Genomic DNA, 19,211 nt, shown 5'->3' with positions numbered 1-19,211 from the left:
ACTTTGTGGTTTATTTGACTATTTAATAAACGAAATTGTTTGAAATATATATGGTAAGATAATTTAGTAGCAATCAATAGTTATTGATTTAAATTTCGTCTTAATACATTAAAGTATACATTGTTAGATTTCTGTGTGAACATTTTAAAATGTCAAAAGAAATCGCGACATTCTTTCTATGATTGATGACAGCATACATAATATATCCGGTGTAATCTATATCATAAAAATATTCGTCATTATTATAGAAGTACCTTTGGCGTGTATTATTAATATATGTATAGGTATTTTAGGCCGGTAGTGACTGTAAACGCGACTAGTTGTGAGTTCAATCTCCACTCGAGGAAATGATAAATGTACGTACGCTATGCCTCCATCTCCATCTCCATCCTCCATTCGGGGGAAAATTGTGAACGGAGTGTTTCAACACTAGCTTCACACTGTCTACTCTGCTGTAAGCGGGATATGAGCGGGATGTAGCTTGAAGTTTAAACAACATATAAATAGTTCCTTTCTAGGTATTAGTTTTTATTTTGAGCCTTTAATCCATTCTAAAAAAAGTATTATATTATAAATACATATTGGGAGATTAGACATTCCAATATGGATTTTATACCCAACTTCCGTTGCACAAACCCGTTCATTACATTAAGGTGCTGGTATGCACCTCAAATATGCAAAGTAATAATGATATTCTATACGGCACATTTTTAAGAGACGCTATAAGCATATAATTGCTTCTTAGGTATGCTAGGGACAATTATAAATAAGGTTTTAAGACATTTACGTCCACGCAATGTCTTAATTTTCAAAGCTCAAATGTTATTGAACGATTGTTATTGAACATGATTATGATCAAGAGACCCTCGTGGTACAGTGGCACAAGCTGACTGACTGTGAACGCAGGGGTTGTGTGTTCGATCGCCTCTCAGGGTAATTATTAATATTTTCATTTCTTCGCTCTTGTTTAGAGGAAAAGATAGATTCCCTCTGTCTACCCTACTATATGCGGGATACAGCGTGAAGCTGACGTGTTATTCAAATAAATTCAACTTAAATCCTAATTCTGAACCTTTCTTAAATATAAAACTCATTCGAATCTCTTCTATAAGAGATAGTGAACCATTTGTCATTATGTCCTATGATGGACGCAGGACACCCGTACGAGTGTCTTGATGAAGCATTCAATGTCTATCCCGATTGATTTATATATCCATTGTGAATGTCTTTAATTGTACAATAAGATCGGTGCATGGATATTCTAAAACTATAATAATTACTGGCTTTTACTAAGGAATTTACTTAATTTTTAAAAGAATTTATAATATATAGATGCTTTTGGCCTATTTTTGTAAATTTCTAAACTTAAAAATAATTATTAAACAACACAAATGTAAGATTTACTTCTTTTATTCCAGAATTCCTGCACCATGTCAAGTGGAGGTTGTTCAGGGCCGGGTGTTTGTGGTGGTGCGAGACGACGGCCACCCCCACCGCCCGAGCCAGCACTGTCCCTCGCAGCTGATCTGAGTGAGCTGAGCCTGGACCAGGGCTATCATACCCTGGCTGATTGTGGTCCACCCAGACGGAAGAAGGATAATACGCTTTCTGATGCGTTGTGGTTAAAGATTTTAGGATATCTTGAGGTGAATAATACTTTTTTATATACGAATAACGTAACCTACAATAGTGTACAATTCATTGTTTCATTTTTTGTAAAAAAATCATGTTAATATTGGGATTTTTTTTGTATATTTAAACGTAAATTTTGCTATACTTTAAGAAAAGACACTCTGATGGCAAACTTCCGCCCGGATTCGTGCGTCCAGTGTGATCAAACGCGTTTACAATCAGACACTTGGAAATATTTTTTTACGGCTTCATATTTATTTGCTTGTTGCTATAAGAATAACCATTTCACTTCCAGGTATCAGACCTGTGCCGCATGTCGCGAGTATGCAGGCGGTGGTCGCGTTTCGTAGCCAGGCTGACAGCGCGGCCGGAGCCCTGGAGGCGCGTGCGCAGCGCTGGGCCTCTGGAAGTAGCCGCGAGATGCGCAAGCGCGAGAGCCGGGCCCTGCGTAAGTGCTGTACGAGAATGGCGGACGAAAAATTGTGCGGTATGTATTTTTGAATATTTACTATTAGATATAAAATGAAGATTTTCTTTCGCTCATCCTGTATTCCTCGTAGTTGGCAGAGGGAACTTAGTGTTAAGACACTTCGTTCCTAATTTTCCGCCGAATTTTCTAGGTATTGAGTGGAGGAACTCTACGCTGTCTTAATAAACAATAATTACCCTGAGTGGAGATCGAGTCCACACCCTTTGTATTACAGTTACGCTTCTATCCCTGCGCCACGATGGGCTCAAGCTAAATTTTTAAGCTAAAATGAAGCTGGATATAAATAAATGATTAATTAAATTTAATATCTATAAATGTATGTCTGCTATGATACTAGTTTTTTCGTTCAAACGTTGATTTAAATAAATCTATGTTTTTTTAATAAAATCTCTTAAATGAAATTTCATCCTTACAAGAATAAAAAAAAGCAAAGATTTTATTCTAATACACTGCTTATATTGTGTTATATTATATTAAATTAATATTAAATATTTTTAGGTGACGATTGCTAGTAGCCAGTTTGTGGCGGCTACATTCAGGAACCTCACGCATTTAGCTATAACTAATTCAACTACCATGGACGCTAGGTCTCTAGCTCCACTCATTACCGATTTATTGGACTTAAGGCATATAGATCTTACTGGTAAGCTTTATCATAAAAAAGTATTATTTTACTTTTTATTTCACTTTAAGAGATCAAGCACTAGAGGCCAGCCAGGGCACAAAGTGTGTAAACGGGACAGGACGCGGGTTCAATTCCTCGACGATATGAAATATTTAATATTTTCATTTCTTTGCTGTGGTGTCCAGGCAAAACGCGGCGCTGAGTTCCGCCATTCATTCACAATGATCCAGAATTCGGTGGAAAATGGGGGACCAAGGGGGTCTTAACACTAGGTTCCCTTTGTCTACTCTGTGTGTGTGCGGAATGCAGCGTGAATCTTTCACGTTATTGGACAAATTATTTCTATGGCACAAACAATTACAATATGGTGATTACACATATTATATTTAACCTATATGAGAATCAAACCTGCTATCTCTGTCTTGGCAGTCATGCTAGTGGTATTGTTTGCCTCTTGTCAGGACTAAAATAAATGAATTATGAAAGTAAGAAGATTTTGATATTTATACGCGATTCTTAAATTACTTCGATGAACTATGTTTAATATTCAAGAAATTCGCGAAACTCATATCGAAGATCTTATAAATTATTCCGATGAATAATCGTGAATTGTTCAAGTTTAGATTTGATGTTGAAGTTAACTGATAAAACATTTCGTTTCGACTTTGATGTCGTAGTCCAGGGTCTGGAGACAAATATTGAATGTTGACATGTTTTTTTTTTGCAAATACATTCTTTTTATAATATAACTATGAAATGAAAACCAGGGGAATAAATATTAAGAGACATTAACATACATATCTTAACATTAAATTTAACGAAATGTAGCAAATTTCTGTTATATTTATTATATTTTAAAATTAATCAAACTATAATGTTACATCCATCTTAGATCGTCATCAATATATTATAACAAAAGTATTTAAATTACGTATACTTGCTCCTAGACTACACGTTTATTAGCATTTGAAAGTTTTTGTTTGCTTAAAATACCAAAATTCATCTGCGATATTTCTTATTTATAATTATGATGTCAGCTTCCACTCTAAGAATTGAGTTGGAATATTAAAAATTTAAATCGTCTTTTAGTTTAACTATTTTGAAATTTAATTGAGTAATTACTTTACATTTAGCATAGCTTCATGCTGCATTCCGCAAATAATAAGGTAATAGTTTTAAGACACTCTGTTCCCATCACGACACTTCCATTGTTCTCTTTCCGTCGAAATATGGATGCATTGCGTGTTGAGTGGTAGAAGCTGCATTGCCAACGAGGCATTCGTTACCAGAAAGATGGAACGAAGAAATAAATAAATTATACATTTTATTTCCTAAGGTAAGAATTGAACCCATAACCTGTCACGTTTATAGTCACACGCTTGTGCCCTCATACCATAATCTCCAAAACTGAATACTTAATACATTAATAATTATACAAATATTGACATTAAAAGCTGCCCATGTCTAGCTCCTATAGTATACAGAAATATGTAAAGTATAAGAGTTTAAAAATGTATATTTTTTCAGGTTGTCCAAACGTGGACTGGCCAGAGTGGGCTAGGCTTGAAAATCGTCTAGAAACTAGAAGACCACCCATAGAATATATAGATTTAACAGATTGTGGTGCTGTCACTGATGCTGGTCTGTGCGCCTTGCTCCACACGTGCCCTTCCTTACAATATCTCTACCTCAGGAGATGTACTCTAGTCACAGGTAACCTAAATAGTTTAATATTTATTTATTTTCATTTCAGTATAGCGGCGTTAAGTTGCGGAAGCAGTTTAATAGCATATTTATTATAATAATAAGTATTTTTATAGCTATAAAATACTGCAATTAAATTAAACTAAACTAAACAAAATAAATAGTTTGAAGTTCGATTCTAGCTGTGTAGACAAAGTTCTATTGTACTGACTAAGTAAGCTTTAGTTTATCTGTTTGTTTTAGCAAGATCACTAGCTTTGTTGATATATGGAAATTGGTTAACTTTCGCTCATCCTGTATTGGGTATGAAAGAAAAATATTTTAGTAAAGTTGTTCTTTCAGAGAGAACTTGGGAATCTAGTTTAGGACACTCCGTTCCCATTCAGACACTTTCGTTCCTTATCCTATTTTAAAAGAAAACTTGGACAGAAAAATTCTAGTCTTACTTATCTGCCTTCACATTCGAATTTCAAGTATGAATTCTTATATGATAATTTTAAAATGTGAAACGTATTATCATTTTCTAAATTATATTGCAATGCTTACTATACCTCTAGTACATACTTTTAGTGAGATAAACTAACTAAAACACTAACTTACTGTTATATACTTAAATTTCAGATGCCGGTGTTAGATGGATACCCTCATATTGTGCTCTCAAAGAGTTGAGTGTCTCTGATTGTACCGGAGTAACGGATTTCGGTCTGTACGAGTTGGCTAAATTAGGTCCTGCTTTAAGATACCTTTCCGTTGCGAAATGTTCTCAGGTAAGAAATATTTATATACATATAAGAGGCCATCGTGGCCCAGCGGCACAAGGGTGTGACTGTAACGCGACGGTTGTTTGTTCGATGCCCACTCGAGGAAGTGAAATATTTATTTACATTTATATTTCCATTTCTTCGTTCTGGTGACGAGGCGAAGCGCGAACACTCAATGCCTCCAGAAATCGGCAGAAAGTGGGGAACGGAGTGTTTTAACACTAGGTTCCCTCTGCCTACCCTGCTGTGTGCGGGATATAGCGTGAAGCTAATAAAAAAGTACAATATTTTTCTTTTTTTGTTTAACTCCTTTGCGATGTTGCCCAACTCTCAAAAAAACTTTATGTCTGTAATTTATTAAAATTTGCAATATCCGATATAAGAGTATGAATTGTTTGAAAATGATATTATTATTTCAAATAAACAAAAAAATTCTAGTTTCTAACGTAAACAAAAATATTTCAATAACTAGAGAAAATCAATTTAAAAAATCAATTTTGTATACAGTAAAGCTATGTTTAATTATCTGTGAAAATATTTGTTAACAAAAAGATTTCGATTGCTTTAATTGGTATTGTACTATATAGACGATATAAAAATAATATTAACTTTAATATAATAATCCCAAGGGCGTCAATAATACTAAAAATATTTTATCATTTAATCCTAATAATTTATTTTAAATACGATTTAAAAACAATTATTCAAATGGATTTATTTAGTGATAAGACGTATTATAGATTAAATAATGTTATTATTTGGATTTTTATACATTTGCAATGCTTATTTTAATAAATACAAAATTTGTATGATATTTGTAATAATAAGGTCAAACGTAGCGTAGAAGACGGGGTCTTGTTTATTTCCTCGCTGTGTATTGCCTAAGCGCGGCGTTAGGTTCCGAAAGTGGAGAACGAAGTGTTTAGACACTAGGTTCTCTTCGCCTAAACTCAGATATATCTAGAATATAGCGCGAAGCTAAAAAATAACTTTACCTGTGTATTTAAAGTAACAACGTTTCAAACAAAAATCAATCTTTCCAGGTATCAGATTCAGGTATAAGTACATTAGCAAGGAGGTGCTACAAGTTACGGTATTTAAACGCGAGGGGCTGCGGAGCTGTGGGTGATGACGGCGTGGAAGCCATCGGGAGAGGATGCTCGAGGTTGAGAGCCTTGGATCTGGGAGCTACTGATGTCTCTGAAGCTGGGTTGCAGGTAATTTAATAAAAAATCTGTAATATTTTATTTCAAGGCAAAGCGCGGCGTTCAGATCCGCCACTAAATATGCAAATCAGAATTCAGAGGAAAATAGAAAACTAATACTAATAGGAATTGATTAAATAATCAATTATATTTAATTATACAATATAACATCTGGAAGAAAACAAAACATTCCACCCTAATTGGGGCCCAAACGATCTCGTATATTTGCGTTCATCAAATAGTGCCTTTATTGACTCTATTCCTTTGTAGAGATGTACTTGTAGTGTTTCAAATAAAGCAGCTACATTTGGAAATAAATAATTGCATAGTAAAATAAAGAATAGAACAATTATTTCCTATTATTTACCTACGTATCATTTTGTTTTTTATTTTCTTTTTTTCCAGGAGAGGAAGCCTAGTGTTTATACCTTCCACACCCCCTTTCCGCCCAATTTTAATTTTAGGCTTTGCATCTTGAGTGAAAGAATTCAATGTCGAGCTTTTGCTTCTACACCAAAAAAAATATAAAATATTTTTTTCCTTGAATGGGAATCGAACCAATAGTCTATCGCGTTTATAATCACAACTTTGTGCCACTGGCCTCCTCATTTTATTCTCATGTACTAATCATAAACTGGCATTTGTGGACAAATTGGAAATTCCAATTTGTTGCAAATTTCAATTTGTGGGCAAATGACAAATGCCATTCAACTATCCCAGCTGTTTATATTTCCTAGTAGCTAGATAGGTATGTTATTTTGAGAATTTGAGGAACGAAGCTTTTTTTAGGTTTATTTATTAGAAAAAATTTTTTGTATTTTATATGAATGCTGAGAGATATGTTGCTTATAAAAAATAATAATTTACTAAAATAAAAGAAAGTATGTGTGAAACGCATGTACATATCTTAATGAATAACAAAATGTCTTAACACTCATTTCCAGGTTCCCTTTGCCTCCCTACTATGTGCGGGATACAGTATGAACCTAAAAAAATCGGCGTACTTTAGTTCAATATCCATTCGTCTACAATAAAAAAAATCTTTCTATTGACCCAAATCTTATTTTTTTTTTTCAGATATTGGCGCGATGCTGTCCCAATTTAAAGAAGCTGGCTCTCCGCGGTTGTGAACTAATTGGTGACGACGGACTCGAAGCCGTAGCCTACTACTGCCGAGGACTCACGCAACTGAACATACAGGACACGCCTGTAACCTTACGGGGCTATAGAGCTGTGAAGAAATATTGTAAACGTTGTGTTATAGAACATACTAATCCTGGTTTTTGTTGATATTTCTTCAGAAAAGGACTTCGTAAGGACGTTTTTGATAGACCTGTGATTGTGAGTGTGGAAAGTGCACGTTCGAATCTGGTTTTGGGGTAATTGATTGAGACAATTTGCAATTTGTAAGTGTAATAAAACTGTATTTGTATTGTTTTGTATATAAATGACATGTGTATGTGTATATAAAAATTAAATATATATTAATTAATTTAATTAACAGAACTGTTTTTGTAGATTCTGTATAAAATGTAAATCTAAGTAACATGTTATTTAAGGTGCTATATAAATATAAAAGTATTTAGGTCCAATTAATGTTATAAATACCGACTGTTTCTCTACTGACTGACTCTTTTAAATCTTATTTAAATGTTACTCAAACGTTGACTGGAATCGAATATAATATCTTCTTGCCACTAAAACTCGCGTTAAAGTTCTTTCGAGAAAATATTCTGCATAAGTAATTATTAAATTTATTTTTATGATAATATTGGTAAATATATACAAGGTAGCGGCGTTAAGTTCCAATATTATATTTTAAATTATTAGCCTTACAAATGAGAATTAATGAAAAAAAAAAAATTCTATATAAATCTAATAAATATAATATATTCATATACTGTAAAACCCGCCTAAATAGTTCTTACTTCAATAATATTATATAAACTAAAAATCAGAATTAATTTATAGTAAAATTTTCCCTTACCTTCACTAATAAGTTAAAAACACTACATAAAAGCTAAAAGGATTATAAGGGTTGTTTATGCTGTCGGTTTACGATGTTTTTGAAATCCATTAAAGTACGTAAAATGTTTGTTCCACCAACCTTATTAGCATTATAGATACGAATTTCCTTTGTAATCTTTTTACTTTATCCAGGTAAAGCGTTTTATATCTTATTAAGAAAGAAGTAAATCTTTTCTTGCATATATTTTGTTATATTTTTTTAAAATTCACTTTCTTTTCTTGCATATTTTGTTATATATTTTTTACTAAAAAAAAAGTAAATTAAAAATACTTCTGTGAATGGCTTGTTTTTAAGTATTATTGCAATTTCGTCTAATTATTATGTGTTTATATAATTAAATATTATGTATTATATAAATACGTAGTTCAGGATCAAAAATTATACAACTCTTATGGTAATAAATAACATTTAATTAGTATACCTTATGAAGAAAATATTTTTTAAAATTATATTAATATTAATATGAAAACTATAATATTGACAATTACATATATGTTTTTATTTTTAACTTTCTGCCTGACATGTTAAATAATGACAATTTATTGTTTATTTATAATTGAATTACGTTGTCTATTACAGAAAGCACATCAAAAAAATGGTTACGTTTTTAGAAAAAATATAGTAAATAGAGAGAGAGGTAGAGTTTTAAAAATTTGATTTCTACTAAAATATTATATACGATTATTTTCACACATATTTTTACGCTGTTTCCATGTTTCGTTAGTACTTATATGTATAATAAAATTTAATTAAAAATTGGCGTTTAAAGCTCTTTTAGATAAGTCTGTGCCATAGACAATAAGAATAAAAAAATGGTTGTTGTTGCAATTTTGTATTAAAATAAAACCTTTTTTTAACTTAAGCTGTATATTTGCTTAATTTAATATAAATATGTAATTAAAACAAATGTATGTATGTAGATCTTAAAAAGATACTGTTTATAAAAAAATGTCAAAATGTCAATAACTAATTGTTGTTTGAGTTTTAATTAAAATATAATTTATATTACGATATAGTATTTTATTTTGTTCTTATCTATATATATAAAATCGAAAGGTCACTCACTCATCACGAAATCTCAGAAACTACAAGTGCTAGGAATCTGAAATTTTGCATAAGAGTTACTTATAGGACGTAGGTGCTCGCAAAGACGAGTATTTGCAATATTCGACTTCTAAGGGGTTGTTTTTGGGGTCGAAAGTTTATATAAAACTTCGTTACTACAAATGCTAGGAGTCTCAAATTTTACATAGACGTCACTAGGACGTAGTCATGGACACAGAAATTAATAATAACATAGTTCGAGCCGCGACATAGTGAAACCGCGAGCGGGCCGCTAGTAGCTTATATTATTTTTGATACTATATAAAATATAGGACTTTGTTAAAATAATAATGGATTTTTTTACTGTACCAGCAGCACTCATGCAATGCCTCCAAAATCCGGCCAAAAATGGGCACCATAGAGTCTAAACACTCCCTCTACCTACCCTATGGGGTACAGCGTGAATCAGAAAAAAAAGGTACAAACAAAAATATTCTATGTCATTATTATGCTTTATTTAAATTGATCAAACTTTATATAAAATGGTTTTTAATGCATTCGCGAGCGCTGTTTTTTCTCGTCACTTTAGCACTAAACGTTTTAAGGGAAGTATTTACATAGGCTCAAAGTAAAAGGTCTCAAGAGGAAGTAAATATTTGGCTCTCAATATTTACATAGTCTTTTTAGGCATCGGAGTACAAAAATAGACAAAAACGTAGTATTTTTTATGTCATCCATGCAACAAGCATCTTGGACTTTAAAATAATATTAAAAAAATTCCTTAGGCATAAAAAAATATTATTATTTGTGGTAGCCCAATTTTCGAAAAATTGAGTGGGAAGTGGCGGAATTTACACAAAAAAATTAAATGCGATCGTTCCATTTTGAATGAACCTACGACCATCGCGTCTATAGTTAAACACTGTCTTACCACACTACGACTCGTTGTGCCTAAAAAAATACTTTGTATTTGAACTTCATCCCACCTCTACAAACCGCGACAGATAAATATAGGATTATTTTTTATTTTTATAATTCCGCCTTTATTCTTAAAATCCTAAAATAAAAGCTAAAAAAATTAGGAATTCGAATAAATAATCAATAGAAGGGACGGCGAGGGAAAAAGGTCATATTATAAATAACACAATTAAAATTGCAATGTTAAAAATCAAGATTATAAATGGAATGTATGGGATTTAAATAAATCTAGCAATCTCAAATATGTATATTTTCTTACTTTATTAGCGGCGTTCAGTTCCGCCACTCAACACGCAATGCCTCCAAAATTCGACAGAAATTGGGGAACAGAGTGGCTTAACACTGGGTTCCCTCTGCCTATCCCGCTATATGCGGGAATACAGCGTGAAGATGAGTTGAGTTGAGAATCTGCTACCATTGTGCTGTCAAACATGAAGTCAAGAGAGAGAGAGCCAAGAAGTCTTTCATCCTTAATGACCACTCCTAATATTTTTTTTATATATATATTTAACCTGATTCGATCAGATCGTAAAAATAGGCTAGACATATATATGAGTCAGACAAAGCCATTCTTTCCATTTGAGGGGCTATTTCGTAAATGAACTTACAAATAACGTTCTAGTGGTCGTAGGTTTGGTAATAGGTCAATAAAATGTTTTAGAACTTAAATAATGATGGGGCCATTGTCGTAAAATTAGATGTTTTATCTTTGGAAAAGAAATGTTTTCTATATAAAAATAATTAAATTTGCCATTAATTGTTTATATTCACAAGAGTGTGACTTTAAATGCAATAGATTCGATTCCCAGTCGGGGAATGTCATATTTTCATTTCGTCGATCTAGTAAAAAAGCATCGACTACGAGGGAAGAAAATGGAGAATCGACATATTTGACATTAGATTCTTTGTACCTAACCTGCTTGCTGTAATACTAAAAAAAAAGGAAAAATAATAATTTTCCAACTATCTCCATCTCTATCTCTGAAATGTTAGGAAATTTCTGCTCATTTCGATCTATTTTCAGATTCAACCTTGATATCATTTTATCAATTTCATAGCCGTGTCATCGGACGTTTTGAGTAGATGATAACGATATTTTAGTATCGCACGGTATCTATTCTGGTCACACTCAATACATTCTGTTAGCATTTATCTAAAACTATTACCATACAAAATATCTCATATTTACTTATAGTAAAATTGTAATCCCTAATATGTTTTTAGTTCAGTTTGAGGCCATTTTGGCGCAGCGGTTCGATCCCCACTCGAGGAAGTGAAATATTTATGAATTCCTCTGCTGTGAGCGGGATACTGCGTGAAGCTGGAATTTTGTTTTTTTTATTTATTTTAATATTTTCTTTAGTAGTAGAATAAGAGATCAACAAAATTGTTTTTAGAATGTTTTAGAGCATGTTTCACATAATATGATAATTAAACGGAAATAACGAAAGAAACGGAAACAAATTATATTTTTAAAATTACGTTTTTTTTAGCTTCACACTGTATATGCCGCGTGACGGCAGAGGGAACTAAGTGTTGACACACTCTGTTCCCGATTTTCCACCGAATTTCAAAAGCATTGTGTGTTTAGTGGCGAATTCAAGTCCGCGCTTTGCCTCGACACCAGAGCGAAGAAATGAAAATATTAAATATTTTGTGCGGGGATCGAACCCATGACCTATTGCGTTTACAATCAAACGGTTGTCCTTGCGCTACGACTGGTCTCGTATATTTAAAGCGGCATATAATAAAAAATCTTTATTATATAAGATATATTTTGGCTGCTAAGTAATGAATAGTATCTCCAATCTTATAGGATATGATTTAATACGGTACCGAATATTTAAGAGGATTTACGAGTTGTAGATATCTTCAATGATAATAATTTATAGTAATAGTTATATATTTACACCATATCCCGCATATAGCAGGGTAGGCAGAGAGAGAGAGAGAGAGCTCCTTCCCCACTTTTCGCCGCATTTTTCGAGGCATTGCGTGTTAAGTACCTCAACGCCAGTGTTTTGCCTTGCTGTCGGAGCGAAGAAAGGAAAATATTAATATACGAGCATAATAATTCAATCCCACGAGTGGAGATCGAACCCACTAATGTCGCGTTATCCTCACCCCCTTGAACAAAGTATTTAATTTTTTTATATAAATCTAAATATCTTTAACATTAATAAATATTGCTCTACCAAATACAAATAAATTTCCAAATAAACTAAATCTACTATCTACTAATTATCTAAATCTCTCCGTTAATACCTCGTCTCGCCAGATCTTGTCTTGAATCTCATTGAATTATATTGTTCGTTGCTACAAAGGCCATAGCTGTATTACTATTCATATAAATTCTAAAATGTTAATAATTTATAGATTTAGTTTCGTAGTTTATTTCAAGTTTAATTATTCATGAAATATTAAAGAATTTAAATTCTGTTGTTCTCGTCTATATCTCGTATTTTACTTTGGGTACATTTGTTTATTCCAAGGGGACTTGTGCCCCATCCAACCATCCACCCGTTCGCTTACTATAGTGACAAACATTTTTTTTGAAGCACAGTGATGTGTTTCTCTGCTTTTTCTCTGTATTACTACAGTGCTTCCTTACATATGTATAATATTCTTAGTATCACACTGTAAAAAGACTCACATAACATGTTTTATACAATAGTGTTAGCGTACAAGTGTAGATGTGGGTAGATTTAGGTGAAAAAGACAATAAAAGCAGTGGAATTGTGTCAAACGGACACAGTTGCTTGTAGGCGGAAGCCCTGATTGGAAGGTATCATCATCATTCATCATTCATCTGGTGTGTAGTGTTGTTATTGAGTGATACATGACATTTATTGTAATTACGTGGAACCTCTGTGCGAGTACGTTGGAAACATATAGACGGTATGTATTTTTATCGTGGTTATTTTAAAAACGTTAACCGCTTCCGTTTTCTTACAATAGTAAAATAGTAATTAAAATTTTATGACAGTGACAGTAAGTGAATTTTGACATAAAAGATATCCCACATACACCCAATCTCAAAATTATAAAAAAATATAATTATTCATACTTTCAATTAGGATTGTTATTTACAATATGAAAATAAGCAAATGGACTCTTTCAACGAACAAAGGTCAAAAGTAAATACAATATACAGATTATATTATGTAAGTTTATTTTTATTTTTATTTACGTTAGACCCTTTGTTGGTATTTACATAATTAATTTGCAAAATTTTAGGCGTATGTTTGTTCTTTCTTGCGTAATTTTTAGGTAAATTAGTAATTTGACACGTTTGATTTCAATTAGGAAGATTCCATTATATTTATTCATACAAATTTATATTGTACCTATATAAAGTACCATACAATAAGACGTAGATATTAAAAGAAAAGTCCGTTTTCTCTGTTCTTATTAGGTAAAAGCTATTCTTCTCTTTGTCTTCCGTAGCTATCTACACGACGGTTTGGGTTTGATCTTGAGATGCCGTTTTCATTTATATATTAAATCTGAACATCGATCTCAGACTTGAGTGCGATTTATAAATTCACCTTTAATTCCTCGGTAACAGAAAAATCTTATAGAGGTTCTTTTTGCTTTAGCATGCTGTATCCTGCACTATACGAAATCGATTTGAATTGCAAGAAGCCGTTTGAAGTGTTAATTTGTCTTAGTTCAACAATTTCATCATATCCTTGCCAGGTCAAGGAAATGTCTTAATTCATTACTGCGATTTGGAATCGAACTTACATTTGTCACGTACAAGCAATTTCTCTGCACCACGGTTTTTTCTTTAATAATATATTTATATGAGTGGCAAAGTTGTAGTTTTTTTCGTAAATATGTATACATAGTCACTCATGCGTAAGATTGAAGCGTGCTCATAGAGTTAGGATAGATAAAACAAATATCTATAAAGTTTATCTTGAAGTAGAACAACATCTATGTACACTTTTAGTATATTTTATGTTTCTTTTTGCAACTTCACGCTGTATCACGCATATAGGTAAGCAGAGGGAGATTAGTGTTGAGACACTCCGCTCGGCACTTTCCGCCGACTTATGGAGGAATTGATTGGCGGAACTCAACACCGCGCTTTATCTTGACACCAAAGCTACGAAATATTAAAGTTTCCTCGAATAGGGATTGAATTCATAACCAGTCACGTTTACACTCACACACTTGGGCCCCTACTCCACTACTGACTGTTTCTTTAGGTAAAACCAGACTTAAAAGTACTTACATTTGCAGTAAAGACAAAACTTCAATGAAATAGCAAAGTTTTATTTCACAAGTTGTGCAGTTTACGGCACTTTTATTTTTTCTTTCTAGGTCTAGATCTAGATTTTAGACAAATGCCTTTTATGAAGGTCAAGAGAATTCGAGGGATCATAACGTTTGTGAAAATAACACGTGAAAGTGAGGTTTATTGCTTATAGGTTCTAAAAGAAATAAGGATGCCTTTTATTATCTTCGATATGTGCTGAAAAGAATGAGTTCGTTTGTTCATTAATATTTTATTTGTTGATAAATTTTTATTGTATCTAGGAGATTATATTAAGAGACGTGTCAAAGTGGATAACACTCTTAAGACGTTCTAATAAAAAAAAATCAGCTTCACCTAGAGGGAACCTAGTGTTAAGACACTCCGTTCCCTACTTTTCGAAGAATTTTGAAGGCGTTGCGTGTTGAATGGGGAAACTCAACGTCGCGCTTTGCCTCGACATCAAAGCGAAGAAATTAAAATATAAATTTGAATAAATATTTCATTTTCTCGAGCGGGGATCGAACCCACAACCAGTCGCTTTTACAGTCACTCTTGCCAGTGCCACGGCTGGCCTCAATTTTCATATTTTGTTCATCGTTTTATATAAGTTTTTCGTAAATATATTTCACTTTATATTATTTAGTATTTTTCTGCAAATTTCGGAGTCAAAGAAAGTACTAATAAATCATAATATCAGGTTTTCTTCTAATCAGACTACAAGATGAAGAAGAATGTAATTCTAAGCAATTTTATTTCTACCTACCCACATTTATTATGTACATTTATACATGTGATATGAGGAGGCAAAACTCTCTCATTACAGTGCAAATGAATATAATCATAGTCTAGCCTTTACAATGTTTCGAAATAACTTGAACATTTTTTATTCTTATATTTTTTTCGCTTGACGCTTTACGCTGCACATTGTAGAGTAGGCAGGGGGAACCTGGGAACCTAGTGTAATAAGATTCCATTTCCCACTTTCCACTTGAGTGGCGAAATGCAACGCAATTTCTTGTTTTGTTTTGTTGCTAGAAATAAAAATATAAAATATTTCAGTACCTCAAGTGGGAATCGAACCGACCACTAAACCACACCACACACCACACATACATATTTACTCATTCAGTACTACGAGTAATATCATTTATTATGTTCTAACTAATTACTAGACTACTGTTGTGGCAAATTAATTAATTAATTAATTATTCAACGAGCATGCAACGTGGATTAAATATATACTGTATAATGAATAGTGTTAAATTTAAATTCCTTAATAAATATGTATTGATTTTTCTTTTAATATAAGGTTCTCCAATTGTGCTATAAGAATCATCACTCAATATATTTTTTTAGATAAAACGGAGTGTTTTAACACTAGGTTCCCGATGTCTGCACTGGTATGTTCAGAATACAGCAAGAAGTTGATTTATTTATTTTGAAATTTTTAAATTTATGATACTAGGCCAGTGAAGTCGATCGATAAATCTCAAAAATCTTAAAACGATAAGAAAAATGTAATTGCTGATATTATTGCCTAAAAACCTAGTCGATCATGTAGCATCAGAGTTGCATTTTGAAATAGTGGCACTAAATGGGCACAGAGTGTCTTAACACTAAGTCCCCTCAGCACTAATATAAAAAAACATTATTTTTTGCAATAGAAAGATAAGTCAGTCAGTAAATAGTATTTACTGACTATGAATAATGCATGCTCATTTTAATAATATCTAAAGTATGTGCTTATAAATACTTTTTAATAAAAAGATAAAAGATATATATAAAGTTGTAGGTCAAAATGGCGTAATCACAACCCAGTTAAACTGTGCCTGATTGGATTCAAATCCCATTTGATAAATATTTTATTAGCTTATTTTATTTATTCCTTTATTTACAAAAATACGGTGTTGAGTTCCGCCACTAAACACGCAAGGCCTCATGAATACGACAAAAAATAGGGAACGGAAGTCTGTTAATAAGACAGTGTCATAACCTTGGGTTATTAGGTTCCCTATGCCTATCCTGCTCAGAATGGGAAACAACGTTAACCTGAAAAAAATACAAAAATAAACAATGTGACGTTTAACTTGATACCATTGTCCACTTTCCGCTTGAATTTGAAATATTCTATGTTGAATGGCGGAAGTTAACACCGCGCTATCTTACCGAAGCAGGAAAATGAAAATCACGGCGACCGTCTTGCTAAATAACTATGATGGAGGTCTACTGAATAAAATATTTGTATTTTAAATAGAATAAATAATAATTCCCTCCAAGCAAATGGCAACAATGAAAAAATCACAAAATTACATTTCCCTAATTAGCATAGAATCACGTATACGTGACGATAAATAAATGAGATAAAATAAGAGACTGACAATAAAATATACACAGAGTTCAAGGTTGTTAGCTAGTATTATCTATATCTATATCTATATCTATATATATAATAAAACTGTAAAGGGGGTAAAATCTGTACATTGAATATAAACTAAAAAAAACACTTCAGGGGGACTCAATACAACTAATAGAAGGTAAAAATATGATTTTTGGAATTCTTGTCTGTCTGTCTGTTGTGACTCTTTAACTCAAAAACTACTGGACAGATTTAAATGAAACTTCTTTTGTTGCATAGCTATTAGTCTTCGGCAACATATAGGCTATAATTTATTTTGATAGTCCGAATACCTGATGTGAAACCCTAGCAGCCCGCCTAATCTATAAGAGATATCAATACAACGAATTAGGAAAAGTTATTCAACGTGATGAGCATTTTCTGTTGACATAAAAAAAATTGGATCCAATGTGGAACCCCAGTCACCCAGCTAAACATATAATTCGTCAGTCGTCTTAAAATAAATTATTCTACGTAATAAACATTTGTTTTGACGTTTACGTAATACCATAATTATTATTTAAAATGGTTCAACACCAAATGATATAAATTTAAGTAAATATTTTTAATAAATATATACAAATTAAATAAAATTTAAAAAGAAAATCCATAAATCGGTAACATATATGAGTATCACAGATAAAAAAAAAATCTTATAATTTTGAGGCCCGTTGTGGCGCAGTGGCACAAGCACCGGACTGTATACACGACAGGTTCTTAGTTCGATTCCTACTTGAAGAAATGAAATATTTAATATTTTCATTACCTCACTCTGGAAGGAGGCAAAAGAAATTTTATAATATCAAAACAAATATATACGAAATATCTTCTTTTTTATAAAAATTAATCGCTGAATGTGTTGCTAAGCGCAAATCTCGAGAGCAGCTGAACCGATTTCGGTAATTCTTTTTTTATAATATTCCTTGAAGTACGAGGATGGTTCAAACGGACAGAAAAAAAATAAAATTTACCAGAAAAGGTCCAAAATCATGATCATATATTCCCATACAAAAGATTCGTATTAATATCTACTTAAAAGTCAATTTGGACTTTAATACACTACTATAAAGTTTAAATGTTAGTAGCTGGATTCCTGGAAGGCAAAACAATTGAGTGACGTTAGTATCGTATAACTATTATAGCCCAAGAACCCAGAGCTGCCAGACCGACGTCATTTTAGCAAAGGTGAAATTTTGAGGACTATTAGTCTTACATGTAGTTAAGACAGTATGCTTACTCACTAACTTGAAAATGGGATCCTTTCAGAGGTAGAGAAAAATAACGGTATATCTCTTTTTGGAAAAATGATAAAGCCATCGGATTGATCTGGTTGCTTAGGGTCTGGGACTAGAGGGGTCTTGAAATAGTACGTAAATAATATATTATAAATTTTAGATTTACTTTAATGTAATTTGCCCCAATTTTAAAGAACCTTTATGACGTCTGGCAGAAGTAAAGGTCCACGTGAAAGAATGTGAAATATACATTTTTACTTTAAGACATATATAAAAACTCTCTTCCTTACTTAAGGGAGCGTTTTCAATTGACACTTCCAAGTGAGAGACCTGTACGCTCATGTGTAACTCTAAGAAAGCTTGAGTGCCCTATATTTAATACCTCTTTCTATGAAAAATCCTTCACAGTTCAAGCAGTGCGCTTATGGAACTCACTACCTAACTCTATACTGTCGGGCAATCCATCTCTAAATACTATTAAAATCAAATTAAAACAACATTTCTTAATCTCAATTAGAATCTTTAGTAGTCGCTTTGTCTTTTTTTTATTCATTTTCTTTTTCTGTTTCAACTCTTTTATGTCATTGTATATATTTATGTAGGTATAGTAATATTGATTAATATTATGTATATTTGTATGTAGGTTTATTATTATTATTAACATTATATTAAAATACCGCACCCGAATCATTTCTTTTAACATCCGCTACATTCAAGGGTTTCTGGTAGAGATCTCTATTAGAGATAAGTTATCCATTGTACACATTTTTTCTGTTATCATAAGTTTTCTGTACTTTCTTTATTGTGTGGTACATAAATAAATGAGAAAAAAAAGAGACTTTCTTCTTT

The 19,211-nt window shown here is 32.3% G+C and overlaps 1 protein-coding gene across 1 annotated transcript; it reads left to right on the top strand.

Moving 5' to 3' along the window:
- The first annotated feature begins 1,422 nt into the window (after nt 1-1,422).
- LOC146526445 (uncharacterized) lies at nt 1,423-8,289 on the top strand. Its single transcript, XM_085207127.1, has 7 exons — nt 1,423-1,646; nt 1,928-2,119; nt 2,621-2,765; nt 4,275-4,460; nt 5,073-5,218; nt 6,256-6,429; nt 7,495-8,289. The coding sequence occupies exons 1-7, from the start codon at nt 1,431-1,433 to the stop codon at nt 7,705-7,707; spliced, it is 1,272 nt and encodes a 423-aa protein (XP_085063253.1). The 5' UTR covers nt 1,423-1,430; the 3' UTR covers nt 7,708-8,289.
- Nucleotides 8,290-19,211: the final 10,922 nt, after the last annotated feature.

The sequence above is a fragment of the Heliconius melpomene genome, unplaced genomic scaffold (genome assembly GCF_056956725.1).
Source record: "Heliconius melpomene rosina isolate 202511_hmr_F unplaced genomic scaffold, ASM5695672v1 ptg000035l, whole genome shotgun sequence".
Taxonomy (NCBI): Eukaryota; Metazoa; Arthropoda; class Insecta; order Lepidoptera; family Nymphalidae; genus Heliconius; species Heliconius melpomene.
This window is presented reverse-complemented; position numbering and strand designations above follow the sequence as displayed.

Bases quoted from the DNA above. Each gene is read 5' to 3' on its own strand.
- LOC146526445 (XM_085207127.1), top strand. From the start codon at position 1,431: ATGTCAAGTGGAGGTTGTTCAGGGCCGGGTGTTTGTGGTGGTGCGAGA. The intron at 2,120-2,620 runs GTATGTATTTTT...AAATATTTTTAG, and splicing joins GGCGGACGAAAAATTGTGCG to GTGACGATTGCTAGTAGCCA. The intron at 6,430-7,494 runs GTAATTTAATAA...TTTTTTTTTCAG, and splicing joins TCTCTGAAGCTGGGTTGCAG to ATATTGGCGCGATGCTGTCC.